The 24963-nt window shown below is 42.4% G+C and overlaps 4 protein-coding genes across 16 annotated transcripts in view; 3 read left to right on the top strand and 1 right to left on the bottom strand.

Annotated features, from left to right (window-relative positions):
- The window catches only part of STAG3 (stromal antigen 3), a 34879-nt gene extending 29559 nt beyond the window's left edge, over window positions 1-5320 (bottom strand). For 2 of the 8 annotated variants that reach the window (XM_031965268.1, XM_031965272.1), the window contains exons 1-5: window positions 4962-5287; window positions 3525-3707; window positions 1677-1758; window positions 470-583; window positions 1-97 (exon numbers count right to left, since the gene is read on the bottom strand). In XM_031965268.1, coding sequence (XP_031821128.1) covers window positions 1-97; window positions 470-583; window positions 1677-1758; window positions 3525-3697 — 466 coding nt within the window. In that variant the 5' untranslated portion in view covers window positions 3698-3707; window positions 4962-5287. Of the gene's footprint in view, window positions 98-469; window positions 584-1676; window positions 1759-3524; window positions 3708-4961 lie in introns of those variants that run through there. The other 6 variants (XM_031965273.1, XM_031965274.1, XM_031965269.1 and 3 more) reach the window with 5 other exon arrangements.
- A 475-nt stretch (window positions 5321-5795) lies between these two features.
- On the top strand, window positions 5796-11991 carry GPC2 (glypican 2). Its single transcript, XM_031965285.1, is given in 21 exon segments — window positions 5796-6042; window positions 6045-6094; window positions 6096-6136; window positions 6746-6814; window positions 6817-6891; window positions 7173-7301; window positions 7304-7380; window positions 7383-7418; window positions 7421-7492; window positions 7868-7877; window positions 7880-7947; window positions 9327-9489; window positions 9673-9702; window positions 9705-9802; window positions 9908-10054; window positions 10145-10288; window positions 10393-10394; window positions 10472-10523; window positions 10525-10648; window positions 11608-11650; window positions 11652-11991. Coding segments are annotated over 21 exon segments (1674 nt in total). The 5' UTR covers window positions 5796-5958; the 3' UTR covers window positions 11812-11991.
- A 10-nt stretch (window positions 11992-12001) lies between these two features.
- On the top strand, window positions 12002-20283 carry GAL3ST4 (galactose-3-O-sulfotransferase 4). 2 transcript variants are annotated; one of them, XM_023502816.2, is made up of 4 exons: window positions 12002-12869; window positions 14631-14738; window positions 14953-15256; window positions 18874-20283. In XM_023502816.2, exons 2-4 carry the CDS (start codon window positions 14635-14637, stop codon window positions 19939-19941), a joined length of 1476 nt encoding a protein of 491 aa, XP_023358584.1. In that variant the 5' UTR covers window positions 12002-12869; window positions 14631-14634; the 3' UTR covers window positions 19942-20283. The 2 variants fall into 2 exon arrangements, with proteins under 2 accessions (XP_023358584.1, XP_031821143.1); XM_031965283.1 differs by lacking the exon at window positions 12002-12869 and adding an exon at window positions 13014-13127.
- Window positions 20284-20485: 202 nt separating this feature from the next.
- On the top strand, window positions 20486-24810 carry MAP11 (microtubule associated protein 11). 5 transcript variants are annotated; one of them, XM_031965279.1, is made up of 12 exons: window positions 20486-20551; window positions 21101-21525; window positions 21697-21792; window positions 21875-22004; window positions 22211-22297; window positions 22454-22574; window positions 22675-22822; window positions 22942-23024; window positions 23120-23283; window positions 23416-23570; window positions 23790-23983; window positions 24089-24810. In XM_031965279.1, the coding sequence occupies exons 2-12, from the start codon at window positions 21139-21141 to the stop codon at window positions 24240-24242; spliced, it is 1719 nt and encodes a 572-aa protein (XP_031821139.1). In that variant the 5' UTR covers window positions 20486-20551; window positions 21101-21138; the 3' UTR covers window positions 24243-24810. The 5 variants fall into 5 exon arrangements, with proteins under 5 accessions (XP_031821139.1, XP_031821140.1, XP_031821138.1 ...); XM_031965278.1 differs by lacking the exon at window positions 20486-20551 and having other exon boundaries at window positions 20785-21525; XM_023502805.2 differs by lacking the exon at window positions 20486-20551 and having other exon boundaries at window positions 21439-21556.
- The last annotated feature ends 153 nt before the right edge of the window (window positions 24811-24963 follow it).

The raw sequence follows: 24963 nt of genomic DNA, 5'->3' as shown, positions 1-24963 counted from the left end.
CTTTGCACCCACAAGCCCCAATGAAAAAGTTAATGAGCTCTAGAAATCCTGCAGCTTGGTCCTGCTTGTAGCTCTCCAGCCAGTCATCCACCACAATCTAGAGTAGGAATGTCAGGAAAGAAAAAATGGAACTGAGAGGTGACAAGGATAAAATCCAAACATGTACCTCACACCCAAGTTCTTTCCTTGACATACTGTAGCTCATTCCTTTTTCAGCCCATTGTCACAGAGCTTCTCCTATCCTAAGAAATCTCCAGAAAGGTAACACTCCCACCCTCATTTCCCAAGCTTCCATTTTCCTTAATGTTTGAAAGTTTTCCCTAAGGTCCAATATCTATCTTTCCTATCCCAGCTTAGGCTCATTAAGATATCTAAACCAATCCAAGGCTGTAGATACCTGCTTTTATCTTCCCATCATGCAGAGAATAAGTCAATAACAAATTAAAGAAATCAGGAACTGTGCCTTTACCTGCATGGCACTCTTAGCTGTCTTCACAGCCTCTAAGAGATCACTAGAAGGTTTCAGATTCTTATGGCCATCATACTCCCCCTTTTGGGACCCCTTCCTTGGATGCTTGGCCACCTGGGGAAGTGCAGAGAAAGGTATGAGAATGGAAGATTATGATTCCTATGTACAAAAATATTACAAATAATGCTACTATGAGCAACAAAATGGTAAAAGTTACATGTGTCCAATGAGTAAGAAACAGCTAAACAAACCAAATGTAGTGGAATATTACTCTGCTATAAAGAATAAGAGATACAAAGAATTCCAAAAAAAATCACAAGAACATTTGCATGAAGTGATAGAGAGTAAAGAACACAGAGCCAAAAGAACAATAATAAAAATTTTGAAAATAAACCCAACATTAAGCATGTCAAATGGATGATGTTTGTACCAAATTATTCAAGTTATAGTACATGTCCCTTCAGTTAACAAGAGTGAAATGTACTGTAAGTTCAAATCATTGTTAGAAAAATTTGACTAACAGTTTTAAAGGATGAATTTATAGGAGTTGGTTGAGAAGTATCTTTTGTATCAAAATAAAATTTTATTAAAAAAAAAAAGAGGGCTATGAGAAAAAAAGAACAAAATATAACTCCAATTCTCATTTTCCTCTTCCACCTTATCTACTAGCACATGAAATTACAAACCAAAGGTTAAATATTTTGGCTATTAGCTTAAAGTTCTTAAAAGTTATTAAAGACACAATTTACTTTAAATTGATTTCACAAAATTTTAACATGAAAAGTCCCCTGAGAAATAATCTAGTCCAAATTTCTCATTTTATGAGAAGATGAGAGAACTGAGGTCTAGAATGAAACCACATGCCTAAGCAGTGGCTGACTGCTTGGCTAGCACTCTTTTATCGTGCTGATTTACATGTTGACTCATTTAATAGCTAAATGGAATTGGATCAAAAACAATCATTGCTTTTCACCCAGTGCCCTTAACTCCTATACCTATCCCTTCATATCATTGGTGCCCTACCCCTTATTCTATACCTTATTCTATTTCTGTAGCTTTATTTCTCTTCTCCATTATTCCCAAACCTCTGTTATTTCTCATTCAATATCTTTTTAGGAATTCTTTCCAGCAACCCCATCCCCAGTGTCTTATCAGTTCATTCACCCACTCCCATTTTCCAAATCAAAGCACAAAAAGTAGGACTCACTGGGGTGGTCTTGGGTTGTTTTTTGGCCACCCTCTTCTTCATCTGCTGCTTCCAGACATCCTCAAAGTCTCCGTCACTATCCCTATGGGAGAGCATGATTCCCCTTAGCTATAATGTTTCATGCCAACTCTTACACTCATACTATTAGAAGGAAAAAATGGTTGAGTTATAGTTCTCTATCCCTAACCTTTCTCTCCCCAATGAAAAAAATCCGCTCTCTACGACTATCTTTTCTAAGGAAAGGAGAATTATGTTTATTATAGCCAGAGGTATATATATTAGAGCTATCCCGTGATTGAAAGTATGGGACCCAAGAATGAAAAACTAAAAAAAAAAGAGTTGTTGAATACAATCCTTTCCTAAAGATCCTTTGGAATACATGCAATTGTCTAAGCTGGCATAGGAAATTATCCTGCCTATAGAAATGGCTAACCTCAGGAACATAAGAAAGATGTCAAGGAGTAAAAGATGGCTATTGCTCATGAGCAGAATTTCAGTATTCTGAAAATTAAGTTGTACTCCTTAAAATATGATACATATTAAAGGCCTAATTCATCATGGTTAGTTTAAAATATCACTGCTAGTTATGTTCCCCCAGAAGCAATAGTAAGTGAACTAATAAAAATGATTCAAAGGAAGACAATTAAAATAATTGGGCCAATGATATAAATTCCATGAGCATTTGGAGGAAGAATGATGTGCACCTAGACCTTTAACTTCTTCATTGTGGAGTTGAAGTAAAAACTCCCAGTATGGAATCTCCATGCACCAATGTAGATCAACAAAATATCTGTAACTTAATTTTAGAACAAGGATTCACAGACTTGCAGTCTGTGACTGTTTTTCAAAAATACTTTGACAATTGTATTTTCCTTGTATTCCTATGTATTTTATTTTAATCTAATTTAATCTAATCAGTATTAAAAACATCCTCTGAAGAGGAAGATAGGCTTCATCAGATTTCCAAAGGCATTCATGACCCCAAAAAAGATTAAGAAATCTTGTCTTTTGAGAGTTACTGGGGTGAAATAAGAACATATATATATTTTTAAGTTGGATTATTCATGTGTGTTTGGAAAGATAAAAGTCAGAGAAAGGTATACGGTTGAAGTGACCCTAGTACCTACTAAATGCTGAACATTGTTAGGCATTAAGACAGACACAAAGGTTACTCTTCCTTTCCTCTATTATTGAAATACACTCTTTTATTTCTGTCTTTTGGCTCCCTTCAGATCTCATCTAAAATATCACCTTCTGAAAAAAGCCTTTTACCCCTCTTAATGCTAGTGTCTTTCATTTGAGATTATCTTTAATTTATTCTGTTTCTATTTTGTATGTACAGTTATTTAAATGCAGAAAAGACAACAGAAATATCTGTTAGAAGAAAAAAATCATTATCACATTTTGCTTGCTCTTATGTTATAAGAAAAAGGAGCAGCTCAATCATTTACATTCTACAAGTAGCAGGTAGTTACTATATCTCTGTTGAGTGAATAATGGAAGATCAAAAATTTTCTATACTACAAAGCATTTTCTATATGAACACCAGTCTAAATTCTGGGTTAGATATTGTTCTGAACCTGGACAGGTTTTATACCTCTTAAACAATTATATTATTCTTGATGCAATAAGAGAATAATTAATTTTTCTCAAATTAATATCTCATTTTCTCAATAAGAGGAATTCATTTAATAATAACTTGTCAAGCACCTGCAACATGCAAAGCACTTTGCTAAGTACCAAAGGAAATATAAAGATAAATAAGACTTAGGCTCTTACCCTCATAGATACCACACAATGGCAGAATACAGGCACAGGGCTATATAATTACTTCTCAGCCCTACTCACCCAACATCTGAAACCAAAACTGAATTCCTCTCTTCAGCCCAGGAAACACTGGCAGAAGAGGTAGATGAAGCAGATGAAAACCTCTGACTAGCTGGCCTCCCATTCTGCCATGGTGATGATCCAGAACTGGAAGAGAAGCCATGGCACAGAGAGGAGGAGCGCATCACAGGCATAGTGATGAGTCTGAAGAAGGCAAAGGGGACACCATTTCAAAGCTCAAGTTCTTTCCAGTCAAAAAGCATTTATTAAGTGCTTACTATGTTCAAGGAACTGTGTTAAGCACTGGGGATTCAAAGTTAAGATAAAAGCAATTCCTGCTCTCAAGAAACTCAAATTCTAAATAGGAAGATATGTAAATACATATAAATAGACAGCATCAAATGAAAGATAAAAATACTTTTGCAACAAGAGGATTTGGAAAAGGCCTTCTGAAGAAGGCAAAAAGCTGTCTTGAAAGAAGCCAAGGAAATAAGAGACTGAAATAAGAACAAGGCATAATTGAGCCATCTGAGAAAAATGGTGCAAAGTCAAATATGGAAGGTAAATATGGGTGGATGGAAGAAAGGAATGAAAGAAATAAAGCTTAACAAGACTGGAAGGGACTAGGTAATGAAGCACTTCAAATACCAAACAAGAGCCTTAATATGTAATCTTGAAGATTGTTGACAGAAACTTACTGGATTTAATTAACTAGGAAATGTGACATGGGTGGACCAATACTTTACAAAAGTCAATTTGGGATGTGACAGAATGATTGCCTAGGAAGCAGGAAAACCAAATGAAGGATAACTGCAGTAGTGCCATTAAATCCTCTTCTTTCTTCCAAAGAAACCTAGAAAAAGTAGTTCCTCTTCCTGACTTAGATCTGGTACATATCTGAACAGTAGATATGCTAAGTATGACAAATAGTCTAACCCAGAGACTAGTAAAGGACCAACTGCTTCCTCCGTCAGGGGGTGCTCTCCAAAAAGGTCAAAGGTTAGAACAGTCATCGGTCGCCAAAATAGCCTGAAATGAGTGGGGCAAGTCAAAGCAAACCTTGACATCAGAAAGCAAAACCAGCAAATGAACGTTTTATCCAGCAGCACCCTGCTTAAAGCCATTACTGACACCCACCCATCACCCTGAGCCTTCACTCAGGAGGCACGCCAAGTTCAGAGGCCAAGTGGACACAATTCTTAAAGTGCTAAAGCGGCCTTTGAACCCTATAGTCCCTTATTCTTGGATGAAAAATCCTGCTCTGAGACTCCCACCCCCACAAATGCAGAGTTGTTGCTGCTAAACTCCTGGGCCTCAGATCTCCTTTGTAACCCTCGAGACCGACGCGAGGCCCTTGCCCAACTTCAGAGTTAACCTAGCTAGCCCCCATTTAGCCCCGAGTTACCTGAGCCCCATACACACATACTCCAGTCCCCCCTCCCCCCTCCCCACACACACCTCCTGCCGTCTTCTCTTTTCTTTATTCTTCCTCTTCTTCCTGCCGCCGCGCCGCTTCTTCCCCTCTCCTTTCTCCTTCCTGCCTCACACACTTTCCCACCACAGGTACGTGCTTTCCCCGAGCTTTTTTGCAAGGGAAAAGGATATATGCGACTTCAGAAATCACACCCTCAGGTAAAGGCAGCCGGGGCAGGTGAGGAGCGCACCCCGGCCCCTCAGGGATGAGGGAGAGGTGAGTCCCTTCCCATAAAGGGCGGCTCCTCCCTCCCTGCCAGTACCTGAAGCCTCCGCTTCTCAGGAATGCTCAGTCCACGAGGAAAGCGCGGGAAGCAGCGAGACTTCTGCGCACGCGCGGACCTAGTGACCCTGGCCCTGGGGGTTGGGTCTCAAGGCGCAGGACACGTGCCCGTCACGCTCTAACCGCCAGTCTCTCTCGGTCCACGTGTCAGCCTCTCCCTCGAGAAACTGTCACGTGAAGTAGCTTTTTCCCGCCCTCTCCCCCTCCCCCCACCACCTGCTAGTAAGCAAATCTATTCGAAGGCACCGCCTTTCTATTCCTCCACTCTGGATTCCCATTGGCTTGACCACCTGCCCAGGGTGTCTGGTTAGTGCCTTCAAACCTGGGTGTCCTTTTCCATTGGTTGAGTCGCACCTCTTCAAACTTCACCTACCCACTTGCTTTTTGCTATGTCCCGTCCCGTGGATAAACTTCCTCGCTCGCATTGGCTGAGTCCCGTTCCTGACCCCGCCCCTAAGACAATCTCATACTCTCATTGGGTGGCTATGCCCCTTGACCCTGCCTCCTGGCCAGCTCCAGTCTTCCATTGTCTCCATCAGTGCTGCCTGATGCCGCAGCAGTGTTGGGCAATTGTGTTTTCCAGGCTCGTTCTTTCTCTGGCCAGTGAAGCAGTCCCACAACCTGAGCTGGCTGTGTACGTTCAGGTGGTTCTTCCCTCATTCTTCGGACTCACTCCCGTTCCCTGAAGCAGTCGCAGTCATGACCTCTCTGCGGTCCCTTCTACTCTTGCTGCTGTCCCTGTGCCCCGGGTGGGGCGGGAGACCCGAGGCCAAGGCCGGGAACCCGAAGCCACGGCCACCCGGAGCTGCGCCGAGACCTGGCAAATGCTGGGGCCCAGGTTACAGCCTGAATTTACTGCCTCCCACACTGATCTCTGGTAAGGGGAGAACACGAAGACTGGGAACTGAGTCCCCTGTCCCATAGTAGCCCATCCTTAATAAGACCACTCTCCATCCCGTAATAAGCCCTTTTTTAATTACTTCATATTAACCCCACTTTCCTTGAAACTCACCCTTCTGCCCATATCTATGATTACTGGTTCCCCCTCGGAAAAGCCTCTTTCCCCGTTCTACAGAACCTTCCTTTCTTCATGAGCATCCTTTCTCTGAGATTGGCAACAGAACCCTCCCTTCCTCCACACCCTTTCCCTTTTAGTCACATAGTTTCTCACTTAATCCAGTCCTTTTAGTCACATAGTAGTTTCTCACTTAATCCAGTCCCGTGACACCGATTTATAATAATACCCTTCTGTTTCCACATAATCGCATTCCCCTACAACTCCCCCATCCTTTAAAACCTTTAGGACTCTCAGAATGTGTTGAGCAACAGTTGGAGGATGTCATTGTCCATATGGACTTCCTTTCGAGCAGAAGACATAGATGGCCATTGATCAGTGAACTGGGGAATGCTAGGGAAGGAAGAGCACAGTTGGCAAACTGGAAGAGAGATGAAGGAAATTTTCTTAACATTTCCTGATATTTCTCAGGTGAGCATCCCCAGGTCTGCCCCCAAGAATACATGCACCGCTCCAGTGAAACAGAACAGAAACTGTCTCATAAGATGCCTTTCCAGTAGAGGGAAGTGCATCCTTCCCTGTATATACTTTAGCTGCCCAGCATTGGAAGTTCTGTGGTGAAATTCCTGGTGTCCAAAAACCTAGATTTTTTTATGTCTTTTTTGTGCTCAGGATCCATGAATCTTTTTCCAACACCTACTCCCCTCTCAAGATAACTAGTTCTTCTTCCCCTAATTTTGAAACTTGATTTGATCCAAATTATTTTGTCTTTTCCCCCCCTTTATTATGTTTGTTCTTTGCTGTCTTTTCCTCTTGTCTACCTGTCTCTTGTCTTTTGGTCACACTCTCCTCCTCCCATGCCTCACCCCACTCCCCACCATCCTTATGTCTATTACAGAGTTTTTGCAAGAGTCGCTCTTTGCATCTGAGCATTCCCTCTCTCAGTTACTCTCTCGATCCTATGGCTGCTTGTTTGTCCAGCATGCACCAGTGTTTGGTGAACTTTTTTCACAGCCATGTGGCCACTACCGGGAACCAGCACCGTTTTATATGATGCCTTGTCTGAATTCTGGTCTCAGTTGTTGGAAAAGGCATTTCTCTTGCTATATATCCACAGTATAGTTGCACTCCTGACTACCTGCTTTTTGCCTTGCTCACCTGTCTGCATCCCCAAATGGCCAGCTACAACCTTTTGGACCTCAATATCTCCACCTACAGGTAAGGGGCTGCCATACTCTAATTCTATAAATCATCATATTTCTGTAGTTCTTCAAATCTCTTATTCTCCCATTATGTGAGATTTAATTTCACTTAATTTCCCCAAAACTCTGATTCCTTCATACCAGCTGGATAGAAATTCCCTCAGGAATATACCCCAGATTATCTCTGACAGTAGCCTTTTGATTTTTTGATACTCTATCTGTGGAGGAACCTTACCAGCCTTGGCTTTTCATAGATCCCTATAGAAATCCAGACTTAAGATCCCTTAGATCTTAAAGATCACCTTTTCTAAATTTCCTTCCCATTCCCAGAAATTAACTGATATCCACTGCCCTGTTGTTTCTACTTCCCCCATATCCCTTTCTTGACTAGGTAACTCGAGCTTTCTGGCTGTTCACAACTTCATCCAGGGACTGGCAACTGGAAGAGATGTGATCAGCTCAGCACTTAAGGTTGGTAAAGATATTAGGGAAAGGCCCCAGGAAAAGAAGTGGGAGCCAGAGAAAGATTCCAGTAGAGAGTTTGAATTTAAAGAGAACTGTGTTACTCCCTGGTTATATTAAAAGGACTATATTCCTTCTCTGTTCTATGGTAAATTTCTGCCCTATGAAGAGAATAAATAAAAAGACAAATCCCAATTACCACACTCTGATCATGCTATGCCTTTGATTTCCTTTGCAGATCTCTGGAGGTTATATAGGCATTGTCTGTCATTCACAATTCATAGTAATGTCACACCACTAATGTATTATAACAGAATCCCATCATGGAGTGGTGAAATTCATTGTGACAAAAGTTAGCTTTTTGTCCATTTATACTATTGTATCTGGAAATTTCTGCTGTTTAACACAGTTTCATCTAATAAGGTGTTTTTATAGAATTGATTAATAATATCAGTGAGATTATGACTATTGGAATCTTGGGGAGATTAATTCCTGTGATTTCTGATTTGAGGTATGTTAGTAAATGTTTAACAATAAGATTTCTGATTTAAAAAAAATTCCTCCCAACATATTTTTAAGCTTAATATGCATTATTTACATTTTCTCCATCACTTTCTTAAATCTAGACAGTCAACAAAACAGTAAGTCAAGCCCTGATTTATAGTAATTGCCAAATGTCAAAATTCAAGTGCTCATACTGAAAATTCAGCAGTCAGTTTTGCAAGTCCCTTTGAATTATTTCCAACACATCCCTGCCTCTAATCCTTGTTACCTGTTTTCAAAATTTATAAAAGATAATTTTCCATAGCCTAGCATTTGAACCTGAGACTTCATATTTCATACCTCATACTTCATTGAATCCTGTCCTCCAGCTAGGGGATACTGTCCTGAGTTCAGTACACCAAAAATCATTCCTACCTTTGTGACCTTCCTCTGACTGTCTAACCCTCAATATCTTATTCTTCTGGATCTCTTACTCCTCCCATAATATTCATCATACATCAGATGTTCATGAAAGCAACAGAGCAAAATGGATAGTATGCAGAGTTTAGAATGAATAAGACCTAGGTTAAAACCCTCCCTCTGATACTAATTGTGATTCTGAGAAAGTCACACTGAGGAAAGTGTGTCTTAAGCAACTTCCTAAAATAATCTCCTAAATCATAATCCTGGGAATTTTCTATGCTGACAAAAAAAAAAGTACAGAGCCTTCAAGTATCATCATGTATCTTTTAATACTTTTCTTCAATTAAATTGTATAATCTTTGAGATCATAAAGTATGTTTTACCCTTCCATTACTTTCTTTTGTGCCTAACACAGTACCCTTCAAACTATAATTATCTAATAAGTACTTGTTGTTGATGATAATGGTGTTCTTTATCCCCAGGTGTCAATGTCTGAGGGCTGTGTCCAGACTCTAATTCATCTGACTAGCTTTTCCCTATGCCAAGGGGCTCCTTCCTTTAGGCCTTGTAAGGGTTTCTGCCTCAATGTGGCTTGAGGCTCTCTCAGTGGAGGGTGGCTGGATCCAGACTGGAGGAGCTACTTGGGTGAGGGGGCCAAGAGAGGACTGCGAAGTGAGACTATCTGGGTAAAAAAAAAACAAAACATAAATGAGGGATAAGATGCTGAGAAAAGCTAACCAGGAAGTCTAAAAGGCAAATATCCTCACATTAAGACCTGTGAAAAGAATCTTGGATGAAAGGAAGTCTACTATTCTCTTTTCCTACCAGACACACTCTTGCTCTTGGCAGAGAGGCTCCAAGGCCCTTCTCCTTTGAGATAGCATCTGAGTCCATTGGAGTGAAAATCTCAGAGGGTTTGATGTTTCTGCAGGAAAACAGCATGGGGGTTTCAGCCCAGGTATCAGAGGATGGTGTCTTGGAAAGTGGGAGTGTTGCCATTATTACTGGAAGGAACAAAAGGGCAGAAATTGTCTTCTAGTTTTTTCTTTACTGTACCACTCAGGTCTTTCAAGGATGTGGGGATCCTCATCCAGCCCCTGCATGTTCTCGGACAACTCCTTCCCCCCAGGTTGAGGTCAATCAACTGTGGACATTTCCTCCTGAGGAAGAGTGGCTCACCACAGCTGCAGGAACTAACTTGCCCTGGCTGGTGAGGGAAACTCTCTAACAGAAGATAGGAAGATGAAGGTAGATGAGGATAATATGAATAGTTGTGAAAAGGTATAGCTCCATCTAAGAGATGCTATGGGAGCTCCGAGAGCAGCTACACCACACAGTGTCAGGGGCTTTCCTGTCCAGAAACTCCGTATCTGGTGTATCTACACAGATGTCAATTGATGTTACAGAGGAGGCAAAACCCTGCTGGACAGGAGCAGGATTTACAGTAAAATGCTCTCAAGAAATAGGGTATAATGTATACATTATATAAAGAGATCCAAATGAGGATAATTATGGAATGATTGTAGGGACCAGGGTAGAGATATTTAGTGGTTAAAAAGTGATGAGTGGTAGGAAAGAGAGAACACAGACAATAAAAACCTTGCTTTCTGATGGTTCATGGCCTCAGCTACCTGCCATCTGTAGTAGGAAACTACTTGGCTGAGCAGATAAAAAACTCTCGAGTTAGAAGTGAACATCTCAGGGCTTAATCTATCCACAAAGCAGCAAAGACTGCAGCTAGGGGCAGCCACAGCTCGAATGAGAGAAGCAGCACTTGGGCATGACCTGGACCTTCAAGATGCAGGTGAGGATTGCCCCCAATCTGACCTTGACTTTTGGCCCCTGACTTGACATCGACCCTAACCTTTCAGGGACTTAGGCCTTCTCACTTCATTCCTACTCCTTTATGGCCTATAGCTCCTTCTGTTTATCTTAACCAAAACTCCCAAACTTTAATTCCTAACTGATTCATTCTGATGGCTAAAGTAAACCAATTCCCCAAAGATACATAAGTATTTCCTATCCTTTTCTTGATCACTCCCATCCCCTGGCATCTCCCTATCTTTCTGTATGTCCTTTTGACATGATTTCTGTCTCCATTTCTGTGTTTATGGAGTATATAATATATATGGAGGTATATAAAGTGTAGTCAAGAACTAATTTTAAAGGCAGGCAGAAGTTCTGATTTACAACTTTCTAATGACATTGAACAAAATTCACTTCCTTTCCCTGAATTTCCTCTATAAAATGGGGCGGGGGGGGATTGAGTCCTTTTATAACGGGAGACTATACACATTAAATTCAATAAATATTTATGAACAGTTTACTATATGCAGGGCATTATACTAGGCACTGGAGAAACTCACAAAAATTAAACAAGTCTATCCTCAAGGAATAGAGGAATAATCAAACTAGTGAATACAAAATGTATAGAAATAAGTAAATACAAGGAAGGGAGTGGTGATTAGGATGGGATGGTAATGGGAGAGCTCATAAAGTGCTCTAGAAAAATTTTAGTAGAGAAAATAAAAAAAATAGGGGAAATCAAAGGTTTCATGGAGAACAGAGCACCTGAGCCAAGCCTTGCAGATAGATACAGATTTTAAAAGACAAATGTGAGGAAAAAAACATATTCCAGGTATGGAGGCCAGCTTATGTAAATGCATAAAGACAAGACATGGTATGTTGGATTTGGGGGACAGTTTATATGCCAGTTTGACCTACAAGGACTTTTCCATCTTTGACATTCTGATTCTTGTGAGTATGAGGATGCTAATGGTTCTGGGGAAAGGCAGCACTATGCAGATTACTGTGGGAGCAACAGCTGTGGTCCTAGCAGTCAGACCTCCAAGAAGCAATACTCCTGTGGTTAAAGGAAGTGGTGGTAGTAGTCACTACAACTATAGTGGTGCCAGGAATAAGGTGGTCTCCAGGAATCTTCCTATCCACCCACTTCTCCTACCCTAGTCCTGATCCTGCTTGGGCCTCAGCAATAGGAGTAGAAAGGATGGGATATTCCTCAGCAACTAAAAAAGCTAAAGGGAACAACTGAGTCTGGGTAGAGTGGGGACAGCTATGAGAACATGGAGTAAGTAGCTGCAGTTCCAAATCCAATTGGACAAGAGGGTGGAAGTTAAAAAATAATTATTTTTCTATCTGATAGGGGTTGAAGGTATTTGAGGGGCATTCTTTAGGATTCTCCAGTTTGGGGCTAGGAGGGTTAATTCTTTGAATGGATAGAGTTGTTGAGGTAGATCCGAGGAATGAGGAGAAGAAAGAAAATGGGATATAAGAACAGTTTGATTGTAGGAAGGAGGTAAGAGGGCAAAATGTCTTAAGTTTCTGGGATGACTTTTTTCAGTCTCAGTTTCTTATTAAAAAAAAATTGAAAGTCTATTTCTGTAATTATTTGTTTTCTTTTATCCATATCCCCATCTCCTCTTTTAATTCTGCAAATAAATGGTTAATTTATTGGACATTGTGTACCCACACAATATGTGTCTATTGCTTGCTCTCTGCATCCAGTTCTCAGTTATCCCTGATTTTGCCCCCACAGCAGGGACTTTTAGAGTGTAAGATCTAAGTTCTCTCTGTATAGTGTCTGGCTCTGCCTGTTTTTCTATGCCTCTCAACATGCTTGTCAATTTTTCAACTAGATCCAGTCTCTGATCTTTGTTTCTGCTGCTCTCTATTAAGGATTAAGTTTTATCTGTGTTATGTTTTTTCCCTTTATATTTTTAAAACTGAAGAGGGAAATGTAAAAGCTGAGACTTGGAGAAGAGCAAAGAAAGATGCAAAAAGGAGGCAAGCGACTGGGAGAGATGTAGAAAAAAGAAGACACACCAACGAAGCCGCTGAGATGAAGTCTGGACAAAGGGAGAGGGAGGGAGAAAAAAGAATCTGGGGCGGAGCTGAACAGGGAGAAAGTTCTGAAGAAAAAATTGAGTTCCAAGGAAGCAAGCTGTGGCTGGGGTGAGAAGTGAAGAGGGTCTTAGCTGCCCACTCCACACCCCTAGAACCATTTTGTAAGTGAAAGTGTAAGGCAAGAGGCGAAAAATGATTGGGGGTGGAAGAGAGGGGGTCAAAGGGGATGTGCTTTGGGGGAGGGGGAGGTTTCCCAGAGGGGACGAATTTGAGCACAGAGAGCTAGTGTCGACAGGGGGGAATAAGCTGGAAGTTATTTGGGTAACACAGCTGTGGTTGACATGATTGGAAAGAGATGGGCGTAGGCGTTGGGAAGCTGAAATAAGGGAACAGAAGAAACTTGAGAGTCTAATATTAAGGTGAGCCCTATAAATTAGGAATGGGCAGAGAAAAGAAAGGCTGGTATATCATGTGGTAGTAGAAATGGCATCTATCCCAGAAATGATTTAGGCAGAAGGCTGTCAGAGCATATCACTATATTGGAGGATATGATTATATGTACAAGTGGGAGCCTGAGGCTAAGCCTCCCTCCCCATTCTCGTTAATTTGGAGATAAAGGGAACTTTTGTCTCTTCTCCCTATGCCTCATTCGATGACTGACCCTTAAGAGAATCCCATCCTTTTAGTCTTTTTTTATTTCTTTGATTCCAAAGGAGAATCTGTGGTCAGGGATTTGGAACCTCAAGAAAGCAATTTTTCTTCCAGTCTTTCATTTCTAAGGGTAGGATGCTGCAGCATTGAGGATTGTTTAGAACTGGGATGACTGTTCTCTGCTTCAGGATTGTGGAGAGGAAGTGATAACCTGAATTTCAGACCACATCAGAAAGTCCCCTTCCTCTGTTTTTACCAACCAATCCCTATCCTCACTCTTTCTCTTCCATTATCTCCCCCTATCAAGTATTCCTTTCTCGTTAAAGAAATTGAGCAAACTAAGTGAGATTGCTTTTTCAAGATTTGGAATACCTAAGTCAGGATGAGAGCTTCAACTTGTTCTCAAAAAGCCTTAAAAAGCAGTTTCAAAGCTTTTTTTTTTTTTTTAAGTTTACTGTAAATTATTTCCTAACTATATCAAAGATATGGAGTGGGCTGCCCTATCAAGGTAGTAAGTAGATTTTCTTAGTATTGCTTGTGATGTACAGACTGAAAGAACACTTGGCCAGGATGTTGCAATATCTCTGCTTCAGGTAGGAATTAGGCTGGATAACATTAGAAGTCCTTTACAAATCTAAGATTCTATGGCTCTAAGACTGGAATAATCTCTCATTGTCTGTTAACAGAACTGACCTTGCTCGGTCTTATTCCATCAATTTTCTTGTTTACCCTCTTTTTACCATTCTCTAAAATCCCTCCAGGTATTATTGAGGGAGCATAGTCAGGAAGTAGAAATAGAAGTAGAAAGATTAGGAATGAAGGCAGCATCAGAGAGACAGATAAGGTTGGGAGGCAATCAATTTTCCCTCATATGGAAGACTGGGTGATGGAGCTAACGATGGACCCTATGCCTCCACTATCACCTTTAGAAGAGCATCAGTAGCAGAAAAGGTACCCTATTAAATGAGTGCAGTGAGGGTTAGTGTAAGTTGAATAGAGAATCTGAAGACAGGGTAATGGAGATCAAGGGATGAAGAATGGGAAGTTGCTCAGGCATTGGCTATAGTCTTTGCACTTTTTCCCAATCTGCACCCCTACTCCCAGACGCTGAGGTTGTAAAAAATCTGCCAACTCAGGAAACATCCACAGCCAAAGTTAAAAAGGAATGGGGAAAGACAATTACACATCTGGAAACAGCTCAGATTCTGTATGCCTTTTTCTAACTACCAATTTCTCTGTGCTCTTAATTAACTCTTCTGTTATCCCAACAGGACGATGCGTCTCTGGCTCTGGGGGTCCAAGAGCCTCTGGGTTGCTTTGATAGTCTTCATGACCATTGGATTAGCACTCCAGATTTGGCAATGGCCTTTCCAGATGAGGTGAGTTCCCCCTATTCCCAAATCCCAATGCCCCTTTTTTTACTGGCTCCGGAGCCCAATATCATTTTTCCAGTTTCTGAAGACTCTGGATGTAAAGGAAAAGACTTTATATAGAATAAGGAGGATTACCCTAAAGGATCTCTAAATAAAATCAAACCAAATATGGTATACCCAATATTTGCATATCTTTTTCTTTCTCCCTTCTTTTCTCTAGGCCTCCTGGGCTATATTTTCAACAACTGTGGGCCTCTACCTCTGGCTCTTTGGTCTCCTCCTGTAATCCTCAGAAGCACATTGTATTCCTGAAGACTCATAAATCTGGGAGCAGTTCTGTACTAAGCCTTCTCCATCAGTATGGGGATCGACATAGCCTACAGTTTGCTCTCCCTATCCGATACCAGTTTGGATACCCAAAGTTCTTCCAAGCTACTTCAGTCAAAGGTTACCTCCCCCATGGTGGGGGACCCCAGCCTACTTTCCACATCCTTTGTCACCACATGAGGTTCAACCTACCAGAGGTAAGATTGGTAAGGTAGGGGGAAATGGCAATGGAAGCAAAAGTAGGATTGTCTGTTTACCTGTTGCTTCTTTCCTTCCATGTTGCTCCAAGTTATATTCTGATACTCTACCTCCATCTGGTTCTCCTTCTAGGAATTTCATATGTACTTTACCTTCTTGAAGTTTTCTCATCCCTTGTCTCTTTCCTCCAGATCCTTTAAGGTCTTTTTCCCTTTTCCATACTCCCACCATTGGCTCCCCTATATTCCCTTTTTCCCTTTGGCCTAGGCCTTCAAATTATATATTGCTTCCTGATCTATTTTCCTCTCAGCTATTTCTATCATGTATTCAGAGAAAGAGAATTAAAAGAGCCTGAATGTTAGAACAAATTATGAATTTGATCCACTGAGCAAGTGGACCAATAATCAGAGAAAGATGTGATAATGATGATGAAGGTAACGACTGACATTTATAAAGAACTTTTAAGATTCGCAAAATGCTTTATATTCATCTTCTGATGTAATAAAAATTATATTTGATGAAGATCAGTTGAGTTATGCCATTATCATCAATACAATTCACCAAACATCCATGGAATAATGTTAAACTTTGGGGATACAAAATAGACACAATCTAATGTTTCTGCCCCTCAAGCAGCAATCTGATGTGCCCAGAGACAGGGGAGTGAAAAAGGCATGTAAATACATACAGAATACAGAGCAGAATGTAATATTTGAAATTACAAAGAATTATAGATACATACTTCTCACTTAGCATGGTAAGAACATGCTCTCAGTTTTTCAAGGCATCCTTTTTCATGAAGGAGATAGAATTTGAGGTAGGAGATTTCAAGAGAAACATGGGAGAAATCTGTGGGATAACATAAGCTATTTGCAAAACTTTATGTAGAGAATTCTAGAGAACTGGATATATATATATATATAAAAAGACATGAAAAGGTAGGTGAAGCCAGATTGTACAGAACCTTGAATGTCAGTTTACTTTTTTTTCAGTAGGTAAAAGTATTAGAAAATAGATGAAACAAGAGGGAAGAGAAAAAAGGAAGTTGAAGGACCTTCATGAGCTCAATAAAACAGGAAGACATTTGCTTTAGATGAGAGGAAAAAGAAAGGTGGAGGCTTAAAGTTTAGAAGAGCTGTTATACTAAATGTTGTCTAACCATGGAAGTCCATTTATATTAATATAAATTTGCAATGGACTCCATCAATTTGTGAATTCTCCTACTAGCATTCAGTTGCTTGGAAGTAGGAGAAAAGAAGGTTGTAACCCAGAGTTAGAGATTAGGGTAGGAAAGAGGGCTCAAGGGACATATATGCTGAAATGACTAAATATATCACTAAAACTGAATAAAGAGGGAAAATAGTTGAAAAAGTAGTGGTGATAGAATGAATGAATTAAGCACTTATTAAATATTTAACTATATATATAGCACTGGACAGTCCCTAACCTCAAGGAGCTCATAATCAGGGAATAACAAATATGGAAGATTTTAGCTGCAAGTCAAATGGAAATATCCCACAATCTTTAGGGCACAGTGACAAAGTAGATATTAATGCCTCTTCTTGAATATTTTAGACTGATAAAATTAGTTTCTGATGTTGAACTATCTGACAGTACCAAAGACTTTAGTGGCAAGTGGTTTTCTTGATCTTCAGTACCTATAGCTGAAACTCATGTAATAGCAGTTATAAGGCTGCATTTCTATAAGATTTGCTTCCCAGGATGATGGCTGAAGGGGCACTGAACTAGAAGCATTGCTATTTCCAAGGCTCTTGGTTTCATCAGGATCTGAAGAGAGATCTAAAGGTCAAAGAGATAGTTATCAATGTTCTGAATTGCCTGGTCCATTCTGCATTCTGAATTTTTTTCTCTGGGTGCCACCTGCTTTAGCTAGATTTTGTTTGAGGGCAAAAAGCAAGATACCTCATATTATTTCTGTCTCTGGTAACAAACTTTCTGAAAGGAAATAGATCAGTAACACTGTCTCTGCAGAACAAAGGCATGGCTGTAATATAGTTATGTCTCTTTAGATTAGAAACTCCTTGAGGGCAAGGAACTACATCTTATCTATATGCTCACTGAATCTTAAAAGGTATGGTGCAGTGCTTAGCACTGTATATCACATCCTATCAAAGGCCTTAATAAAGGTTTACTGAATGAGTGAAGAAATATAGGATAAGCTCTCTGGATCACTGCTACCTATAGGTATTAACAATCAATGAATCTGCATATATTAAGGACTTACTATGTGCTAGGCACTATGTTGGGCTCTTAGGAATGCAAATAAAAAGAACAAAACCATCTTGAAAGGGAAAGCTATATATATGGCATAAATATAAAATAAATTAATATTATATGCAACAATCAGCCTAGAATCAGAAACATCCAAATCTAAGTGTCTCAGACACTATCTGTTTGACTCTGGGCATCACTTAACCTTTGTCTGCTTCCTTATTTGTAAAAAGGAAATAACAGTACTTATCTCTCAAGATTGTTGTGAGGATCAAATTATACAACTTTAAAGCCTCAAGCACAATGCCTAATACATAGAAATAATATGTTAGCTCTACACATTTTTTAAGTCATGTCCAACTCTTCGTGATTCCATTTGGAGTTTTCTTGGCAAAGATACTGTAGTAATTTGCCATTTCCTTCTCCAGCTCACTTTACAATTGAAGCTGACTCCAGTACCACTTAGCTTCCCAGATGTCAGATGTTATCTTTATTACACACAAAATAATTAAGTACAAGATAGTTTAGGAGGTGGACAATAGCACACAGGCAGTCAGGAAAGGCTTCATGAAGAAAATGATTGTACCTTAAAAGAAAAGAGTTGTATCTTTAAAATGAAGAGAAGTGGTATATGAGGAAGAGAAAAGGAAGGACTGGTATGTGAAATCCAATTTGGCTAGATTGACCTGTAACAGACACTCCTCCTTTCTTAGCTTTTTCTGCCACCAACATAATGCTGCTATTAGAACTTTCCATTATTCTCTTTGTACCTATATTGCTGTTTAAATTGCCTTTGTCCCTAGGTTCCTTGTTAACTGAAATCTCTCTGCACAAGACAATATGTTATATATTGCTTGCAAAGTGCTATTAAGTCAGAGGAAGAAATTATTTTGACTTAATGGGTTACAACCCATTGTGCTCTGAATGACAAAATAGGATTTTAATAGAGTAGAATGAGAGAATATTGTAGTTAAAGTAATAAATGACAACAGCAAAGACACTGGGCTTCAAAAATCAAAAGGCAAATTTAGGACATACTGATTTAATCTGTTTTGTAATTTAGGAAACATGTAGTAGGACAAAAAGATGGACAAACAGGTAATAGTCAAATAGTGGGGAGTTTAGATTTTTTTATTAAATCACTGAGAAGTTACTGAGGATTTTTGAACAGAAGAGTGCTTCAGAATGGTGATTCAGGTAAATTTAGGTGTGGTATATGAGCTTGAAGAAGAGACTGGAAAAAGGAGACCAGTTAGGCTGCTGTTGTGTTATTACAATGGCTGAGTAATGAAACAATGGTGAATGTGAGAGTTGCTAGAATGATACCCCATCTTGTTCTTTCCTGACTACTGTTTCTTTTCATATCCCTTTTTATGCCTTACAGGTACTCCGGGTTATGCCCCCTGATAGTTTCTTCTTCTCCATTGTCCGAGATCCTGCAGCACTGGCAATTTCTGCCTTCTCCTACTACAAATCTGTATCATCTGCTTTCCGTGCAGCACCATCTTTGGCAGCTTTCCTAGCTTCGCCACGAGCATTCTACCGGCCAGGGGGCCGTGGGGACCACTATGCCCGGAACTTACTCTGGTTTGATTTTGGCCTTCCTCTCCCCCAGGAAATAAGGGCATTGAAGAGGTATCCTAAACCCTTCAAAAAAACCCAGTCCTCAGATATACATATTTGGCCATCTAACTCTGCATCCCAGCCCTCAAAACTTGATCCCAACTCCCTCTTCAAACTTCCTCATCCTACATCCCACATCCAATTAGCTGACCACTCCTTGTCCCTCAGTCCTGCTTCTATACCAGATTCACTATCTTCATCCTTCATCCAATGGGCTCTAGCCTGGCTAGACTCAATCTTTGACCTGGTCTTGGTGGCAGAATACTTTGATGAGTCACTGGTGCTTCTGGCAGATGCCCTGTGCTGGGGCCTGGATGATGTCGTAGGCTTTGTACATAATGCCCAGGCAACTAGTATGAAGAGTGTCAAAGGTCATAAAGGAATCAAAGATCATGGTGGAATCATGGATAAACAATTAGCTAATAGGGCTAGAGCTTGGAATAACCTAGACTGGGCTCTCTATGTCCACTTCAATCACAGCCTATGGAACCGTGCAGACCGTTATGGGAGGGTGAGGCTTGCTTCAGCAGTAGCCAAACTTCGAGCCCGAAGGTCAGCATTGGCTTCTCACTGCCTTTTGGGGGGAGGAGCTGTGGATCCTGGTCAAATAGCTAACCTCCAGCTTCGTCCTTTCCAGTTTGGGGCCCGAGGGGTTCAGGGATATGTACTGAAAAAGGGGCTGAGCCCCCAAGACCATGAAGAGTGTGAGCGCCTTGCTACTCCAGAGTTGCAATATAAAGACAAGCTAGATGCCAAGCAGTTCCCCAAAGCTGCTTGGTCACCCTCCTACCCTTCTAATGCCATAAACCCATGCCCCAAGGGCAACTGAGATTAGAAAGGAGACAAAGAATCAAATAATAAAAGTATTGGGTTGCCAAAGAGGACAAGGAACAGGACAATTTGCTGCTGTAAATCCTGCAGTTCCTTGAGAGCAGATATCAAACAGGGCCACACTGCCTCCAAGGCGCCAACTCTTCCCCATTCCCCTTAAACTCCCAAGTATCTATTCCTTATCAATCACTTCTTGCATCTTTTTCAAGCCTTATGGTAAGTTCCATGTAACAACTCTCAACTCCCTAGAAGGGTCAAAAGGTTAAAAGTGGTGAAATAAAAAACTCGGAAATTTACCTTTAATGCTTAAGTGCTGATTCATGCTGAAATTTTGAAGATGGAATGCCCTGAAATTTAAGAGCTGACATGCATTTAGCATTTTATATACATTATTTCGTTTGTTTCACAACTTTAAGTAGGTACTATGAGTTTTATCCCCATTGAATTTGATGAGAAAGGCTGCCTAATACGATAGAACAATTGAACTCTGCTATAATCTAGCTGTGTGACCACCGAATCACCAAACCTTTCAGGGTACTGTCAAGGCTGATTACATGAGACTTCGGCAGCACAAGAGGGTGTTAATTAACCGGGAATTGCACAACTAGGTAAATCATAGGTCCAATGCCGACTCCCACCTCCACTCCCCCAAATTGAGATTGGCGAAGCTCAGAGTTTCAAAGTCTTCCCGTCTCAAATTCAGTATTCCCAGGCTAGCTCTCGGGTCCCCAGAATACTTGAGGATGGCGGGGCGGGGCGGGGTGGAATTACCCAGCTTCACCAGAGGTTAACCTCAAGTTCCAGTCTTCCCAGATAGATACGAGAACCACGAAAGCCCCGCCCCCTCGGCATTTCCGATTTATTTTCCCCTCCCTCATCCCCATGCCGGATTTCGGCCCCGCCCCCTGCATCATTTCCGGGTTTCCCCTTCCGGTTCCTCCACCCTCATGCCGGGTTCCCGGCCCCGCCCCTCCTTGGTTCCGTATTTGCTCCCGGGCCTGACCCTCTACCGGGGCCGGCTCCCGTTCCCCCCCACCCCCCCCCCCCCCCCCCCCCCCCCCCCCCCCCCCCCCTCATTCTCCAGTCTCCTACTCGGTCTGGCCTCTGCTGTGCCCCCGTAGGACCGAGCTCTGGATTTTTTCCCCGCTGCATTGCAGTCTCAGGTTCCCCGGTGGGGCCGGGACGGCCGCAGCCCATGGAGTCCCAATGTGATTACTCGATGTATTTCCCTGCGGTGCCGCTGCCCCCCAGGGCGGAACTGGCCGGAGATCCTGGCCGCTATCGGGCGCTGCCACGGAGGAATCACCTTTACCTGGGGGAGACAGTGCGTTTTCTGCTGGTGCTGCGCTGCCGGGGGAACACTGAGGCTGGCGCCGGGGTCGGGTCCGGGGCAGTCCCAGGAGGTGGCTGGGGCGAGCTGGCCGCTGCCCTGGCGGCCCTGGCCTCGGTCAGCGCTGGAAGTGGGGCACCGGGCTCCGGAGAGCTGGACGGGCAATCCCCCGGGGGTGTGGGGCTGTTTTCGGACTGCAGCCCCCTTCTCACTCATGGCCCGAGCCCTGCCACAGGCGGGGGAACAACCATGGTGAGAAGCAAAGGGTGCGGGTGCCCACGAGGTAAATCAGTATTGAAGGGAGGCTGAATATTGGGGGGCTGGATGGTGGGCGCTACACATCAGAAGGGGTGGGACAGAAGGGTCAAACGGAAAGCTACTTAACGCTTTGCTGACCTCTAAATTCGCACCCCCACCCCCCAGTTACCTGTGGAAGAGCCAATTGTGTCCACAGATGAAGTCATCTTTCCACTAACCATTTCATTGGACAAACTGCCCCCAGGCACACTTAAGGCCAAGGTGAGATGGGGAGGGTGCTGTTGCCCTTTCGAGAAACTCTTTCCTCCCCAGGAGTCCATCTGTCTGTCTCTCCCTCATCCAGATTGTAGTTACTGTGTGGAAAAGGGAGGTTGAGACAGCAGAGGTCAGAGATCATGGCTACCTGAGAATGCTGCAGACTCGGGCCCCTGGGGAGACATTCCGAGGGGAGCAAAATGCATTCAAGGCCCAAGGTGTGGAGTTCAGAGCCATGCTAGGGAGAAGGGATACAGGTGTTTAAATAGCTAGAGGGTTGCCAGTGGGTTTGGGAGGGATGGGATACATTTTAAATTGCCTGGTCTGGGAAAATGATGTGGGACTGCGTGATGGGGAGGGAGATGAAGCTGTAAGGATTAACAGCAACTAGATTAATCCATCCTTCCTTTCTTCCACTTTACAGTGAGTACCCTGCTGACCTTATTGCCCCCTCCTGTTCTGAAATGTCGACAAATTACTGTGGCTGGAAAACACCTGACAGTGCTCAAGGGTGAGCAGGCTGGCTGCCTGTGTTTCATAGGGAGAAATATTTTCGGGCCTGAATGATAGGATCTCAGGATATTGGTGGGGGTTAAAGTGGAGTCCTAGGGGGTTTAAGGTTGGGTCCAGGTGTCTTGAACCTCAACAATCCAGTTAACTCTTGCAGTGCTGAATAGTTCCTCACAAGAGGAAATTTCTATCTGGGACATCCGCATCCTCCCCAACTTCAATGCCAGTTATCTGCCTGTCATGCCTGATGGTTCTGTGCTGCTGGTGGACAATGTCTGGTGAGGCTGAGAGGAAAAGAACTGGTGGGAGGAACAGAGTAGGGATTCGGAAGGGTTTGCTAGGGAAAATTCATATCCTATCTCTTCCCTCCTGATTTAGTCACCAGTCTGGGGAGGTCTCCATGAGCTCCTTTTGTCGTCTTCCTGGTTCTTCTGGCTGCTTCCCGTGCCCCCTTAGTGCTCTGGAGGAACATAACTTCCTGTTCCAACTGAGGGCAGGCGAACAACCACCTCCAAAAGGACAGGAGGTAAGCATAGTAAAAGACTGGGATATGAAAGATGATGGGATGGAGTATTCTTTAGAATAAATAACAAAGGGAAAGTTCTCTGAAGAATACCTGTTCCTTCTATTTCTCTCCTTTTATAGGGTTTAGAGGTATCTCTGATTGCTATAGTTCAGTGGTCTACACCTAAGTTACCATTCACTCAGAGCATCTACACCCACTACCGGTGAGTGTGCTATACTTCTCAGATGCCCCATGGGTAGTAGGTTCAATTGTCTCTGCTGACCTCTCTTTATGCTCTTCCTGTTTTCTCTATCTCAGGCTACCTAGCATCCACTTGGACCGTCCATGCTTTGTAATGACTGCCTCATGTAAATCCCCTGTGAGAGTACATGAGCGTTTTATTGTTACCTACACACTGCTTAACAATTTACAGGATTTCCTTGCTGTTAGGCTCGTCTGGACCCCAGAGACTGCACAAACTGGTAGGTATTCATGCTGTTGTCAAATGGAATCTTTAAGACAGGAAGTCAGTTTAGGTCTTGGGGGCCCCAACCCAAAGATAAGAATGAAAGGTCTTAGAAATTCTGTTAATTTTTTTTTCCTTCTCTCGGCAGGAAAGCAGCTATGTGAAGAAGAGCGCCGGGCTATGCAGGCTGCCTTGGACTCTATCGTTTGTCACACACCTCTCAACAATCTTGGTTTCTCCAGAAAGGGTACTGCGCTCACTTTCAGTGTGGCCTTCCAAGCCCTAAGGGCTGGACTCTTTGAGGTAACTAGGGGTAATGGAGGGTAGGGGAAAGAAATAGGATATCCTGACAACTGGTGTAGAGGGGCTTTCAGAGTGGAGGAAAAGATGAGAGCTACAGCATGGAAGAGGTAGAAATTAGAACTTAAAAAAGACTTTCCAGTAGGAAGGAACATCAAGGCTTTTCCAACACTGGAGGAGGCTGTAGTATGGAGACTAACCCTTCTGGTCTTCCTATTGTAGTTGAGCCAGCACATGAAGCTGAAGTTGCAGTTTACTGCCAGTGTATCCCACCCCCCACCAGAGGCCCGGCCTTTGTCACGAAAGAGCAGTCCTAGCAGCCCTGCTGTTCGAGATTTCATGGAGAGACATCAGGGTAGCTTGGGCAGGTCCCAGTCCTTCTCCCACCAGCAGCCTTCCCGAAGCCACCTCATGAGGTATGAAACCAGGAAAAGGAACTGTGGGGTTCTAGATCTGAGGTTCTGGAATGGTTCTAGAAACAAGGATATGGTCATCTGCTAATAACTTGCTATATATCCTAGGTCAGGCAGTGTGATGGAACGACGTGCTATCACGCCTCCAGTGGCCTCTCCTGTAGGCCGTCCCCTCTACCTGCCTTCAGATAAGGCTATGCTGTCTCTGGACAAGATTGCCAAGCGTGAATGCAAAGTCCTGGTGGTTGAACCTGTCAAGTAGAGGAAACTGGATCCTTACTCCCCATTTACACTCCTAGAAATTGGAAACCCCCTGGAAGGGGTCCTCGCCTTGCAGCTGATTTTACTCTCCTAGGATATTCCCCATGGGGGAGATAATGTAGCTGTCTGTGTCTGCTGTTTTAAAGGAAAGAGTCAAAGTTGAATTTGGAACTAGGGCTGGGGGGGAAAAAGCCAACAGTATTTCCTTATGTTCCTGTCGGGGAGGGCTGGTCCCATCTCCAGTTCTGTTCCCCACTCTCTCTCACTCTTTTCTGGGTCTAAGTTTACAAAAGATTTTTCTTTTACTCATGACATTCCCTTCTCCAAACCAGCAGAGGCTGAATTTGGAAAATGGTAATGATCCAGTAGATCTCAATACTTGTCCCCCCAGACTCAGGTACCAGGGGTGGGGCAATGATTTCATCCCTTCCCCCAATTCATGTTTCTATCTCTATATCTTTATGCACTTTAATTTAAATGTCTTTGTCCATGTAATTTCTTCATGTCTCCTATCACTTCCAATTGAATCGAGACCATTAAATGTCTGCCCAGGAGGAAGGAGAAATCAATTGCTGTCTGTCTGTTAAAGGAGTGGGCAGAAATGTCAAGGCTGGGATAATGATGACCCAGTCACTTCACTTCCTTAGCCTATTTTCTCATCTGTAAGACATGAGACTAGGTTTCTAAAATCTCTTTCAGCTAAAAACACAAGATTCTTAAGA

The sequence above is a fragment of the Sarcophilus harrisii genome, chromosome 4 (assembly GCF_902635505.1).
Source record: "Sarcophilus harrisii chromosome 4, mSarHar1.11, whole genome shotgun sequence".
NCBI classification, from domain to species: Eukaryota; Metazoa; Chordata; class Mammalia; order Dasyuromorphia; family Dasyuridae; genus Sarcophilus; species Sarcophilus harrisii.
The sequence above is the reverse complement of the archived record's forward strand: the minus strand, read 5'-3'. Positions and strand labels throughout refer to the sequence as shown.

Excerpts from the sequence above, each read along its gene's own strand:
- MAP11 (XM_031965279.1), top strand. The coding sequence starts at position 21,139 with ATGGAGTCCCAATGTGATTACTCGATGTATTTCCCTGCGGTGCCGCTG. Across the intron at positions 22,005-22,210 it reads AAATGCATTCAAGGCCCAAG|TGAGTACCCTGCTGACCTTA; the intron begins GTGTGGAGTTCA and ends TCCACTTTACAG. Across the intron at positions 23,571-23,789 it reads TAAGGGCTGGACTCTTTGAG|TTGAGCCAGCACATGAAGCT; the intron begins GTAACTAGGGGT and ends TTCCTATTGTAG.
- GAL3ST4 (XM_023502816.2), top strand. The coding sequence starts at position 14,635 with ATGCGTCTCTGGCTCTGGGGGTCCAAGAGCCTCTGGGTTGCTTTGATA. Across the intron at positions 14,739-14,952 it reads CAATGGCCTTTCCAGATGAG|GCCTCCTGGGCTATATTTTC; the intron begins GTGAGTTCCCCC and ends TCTTTTCTCTAG. Across the intron at positions 15,257-18,873 it reads TGAGGTTCAACCTACCAGAG|GTACTCCGGGTTATGCCCCC; the intron begins GTAAGATTGGTA and ends TATGCCTTACAG.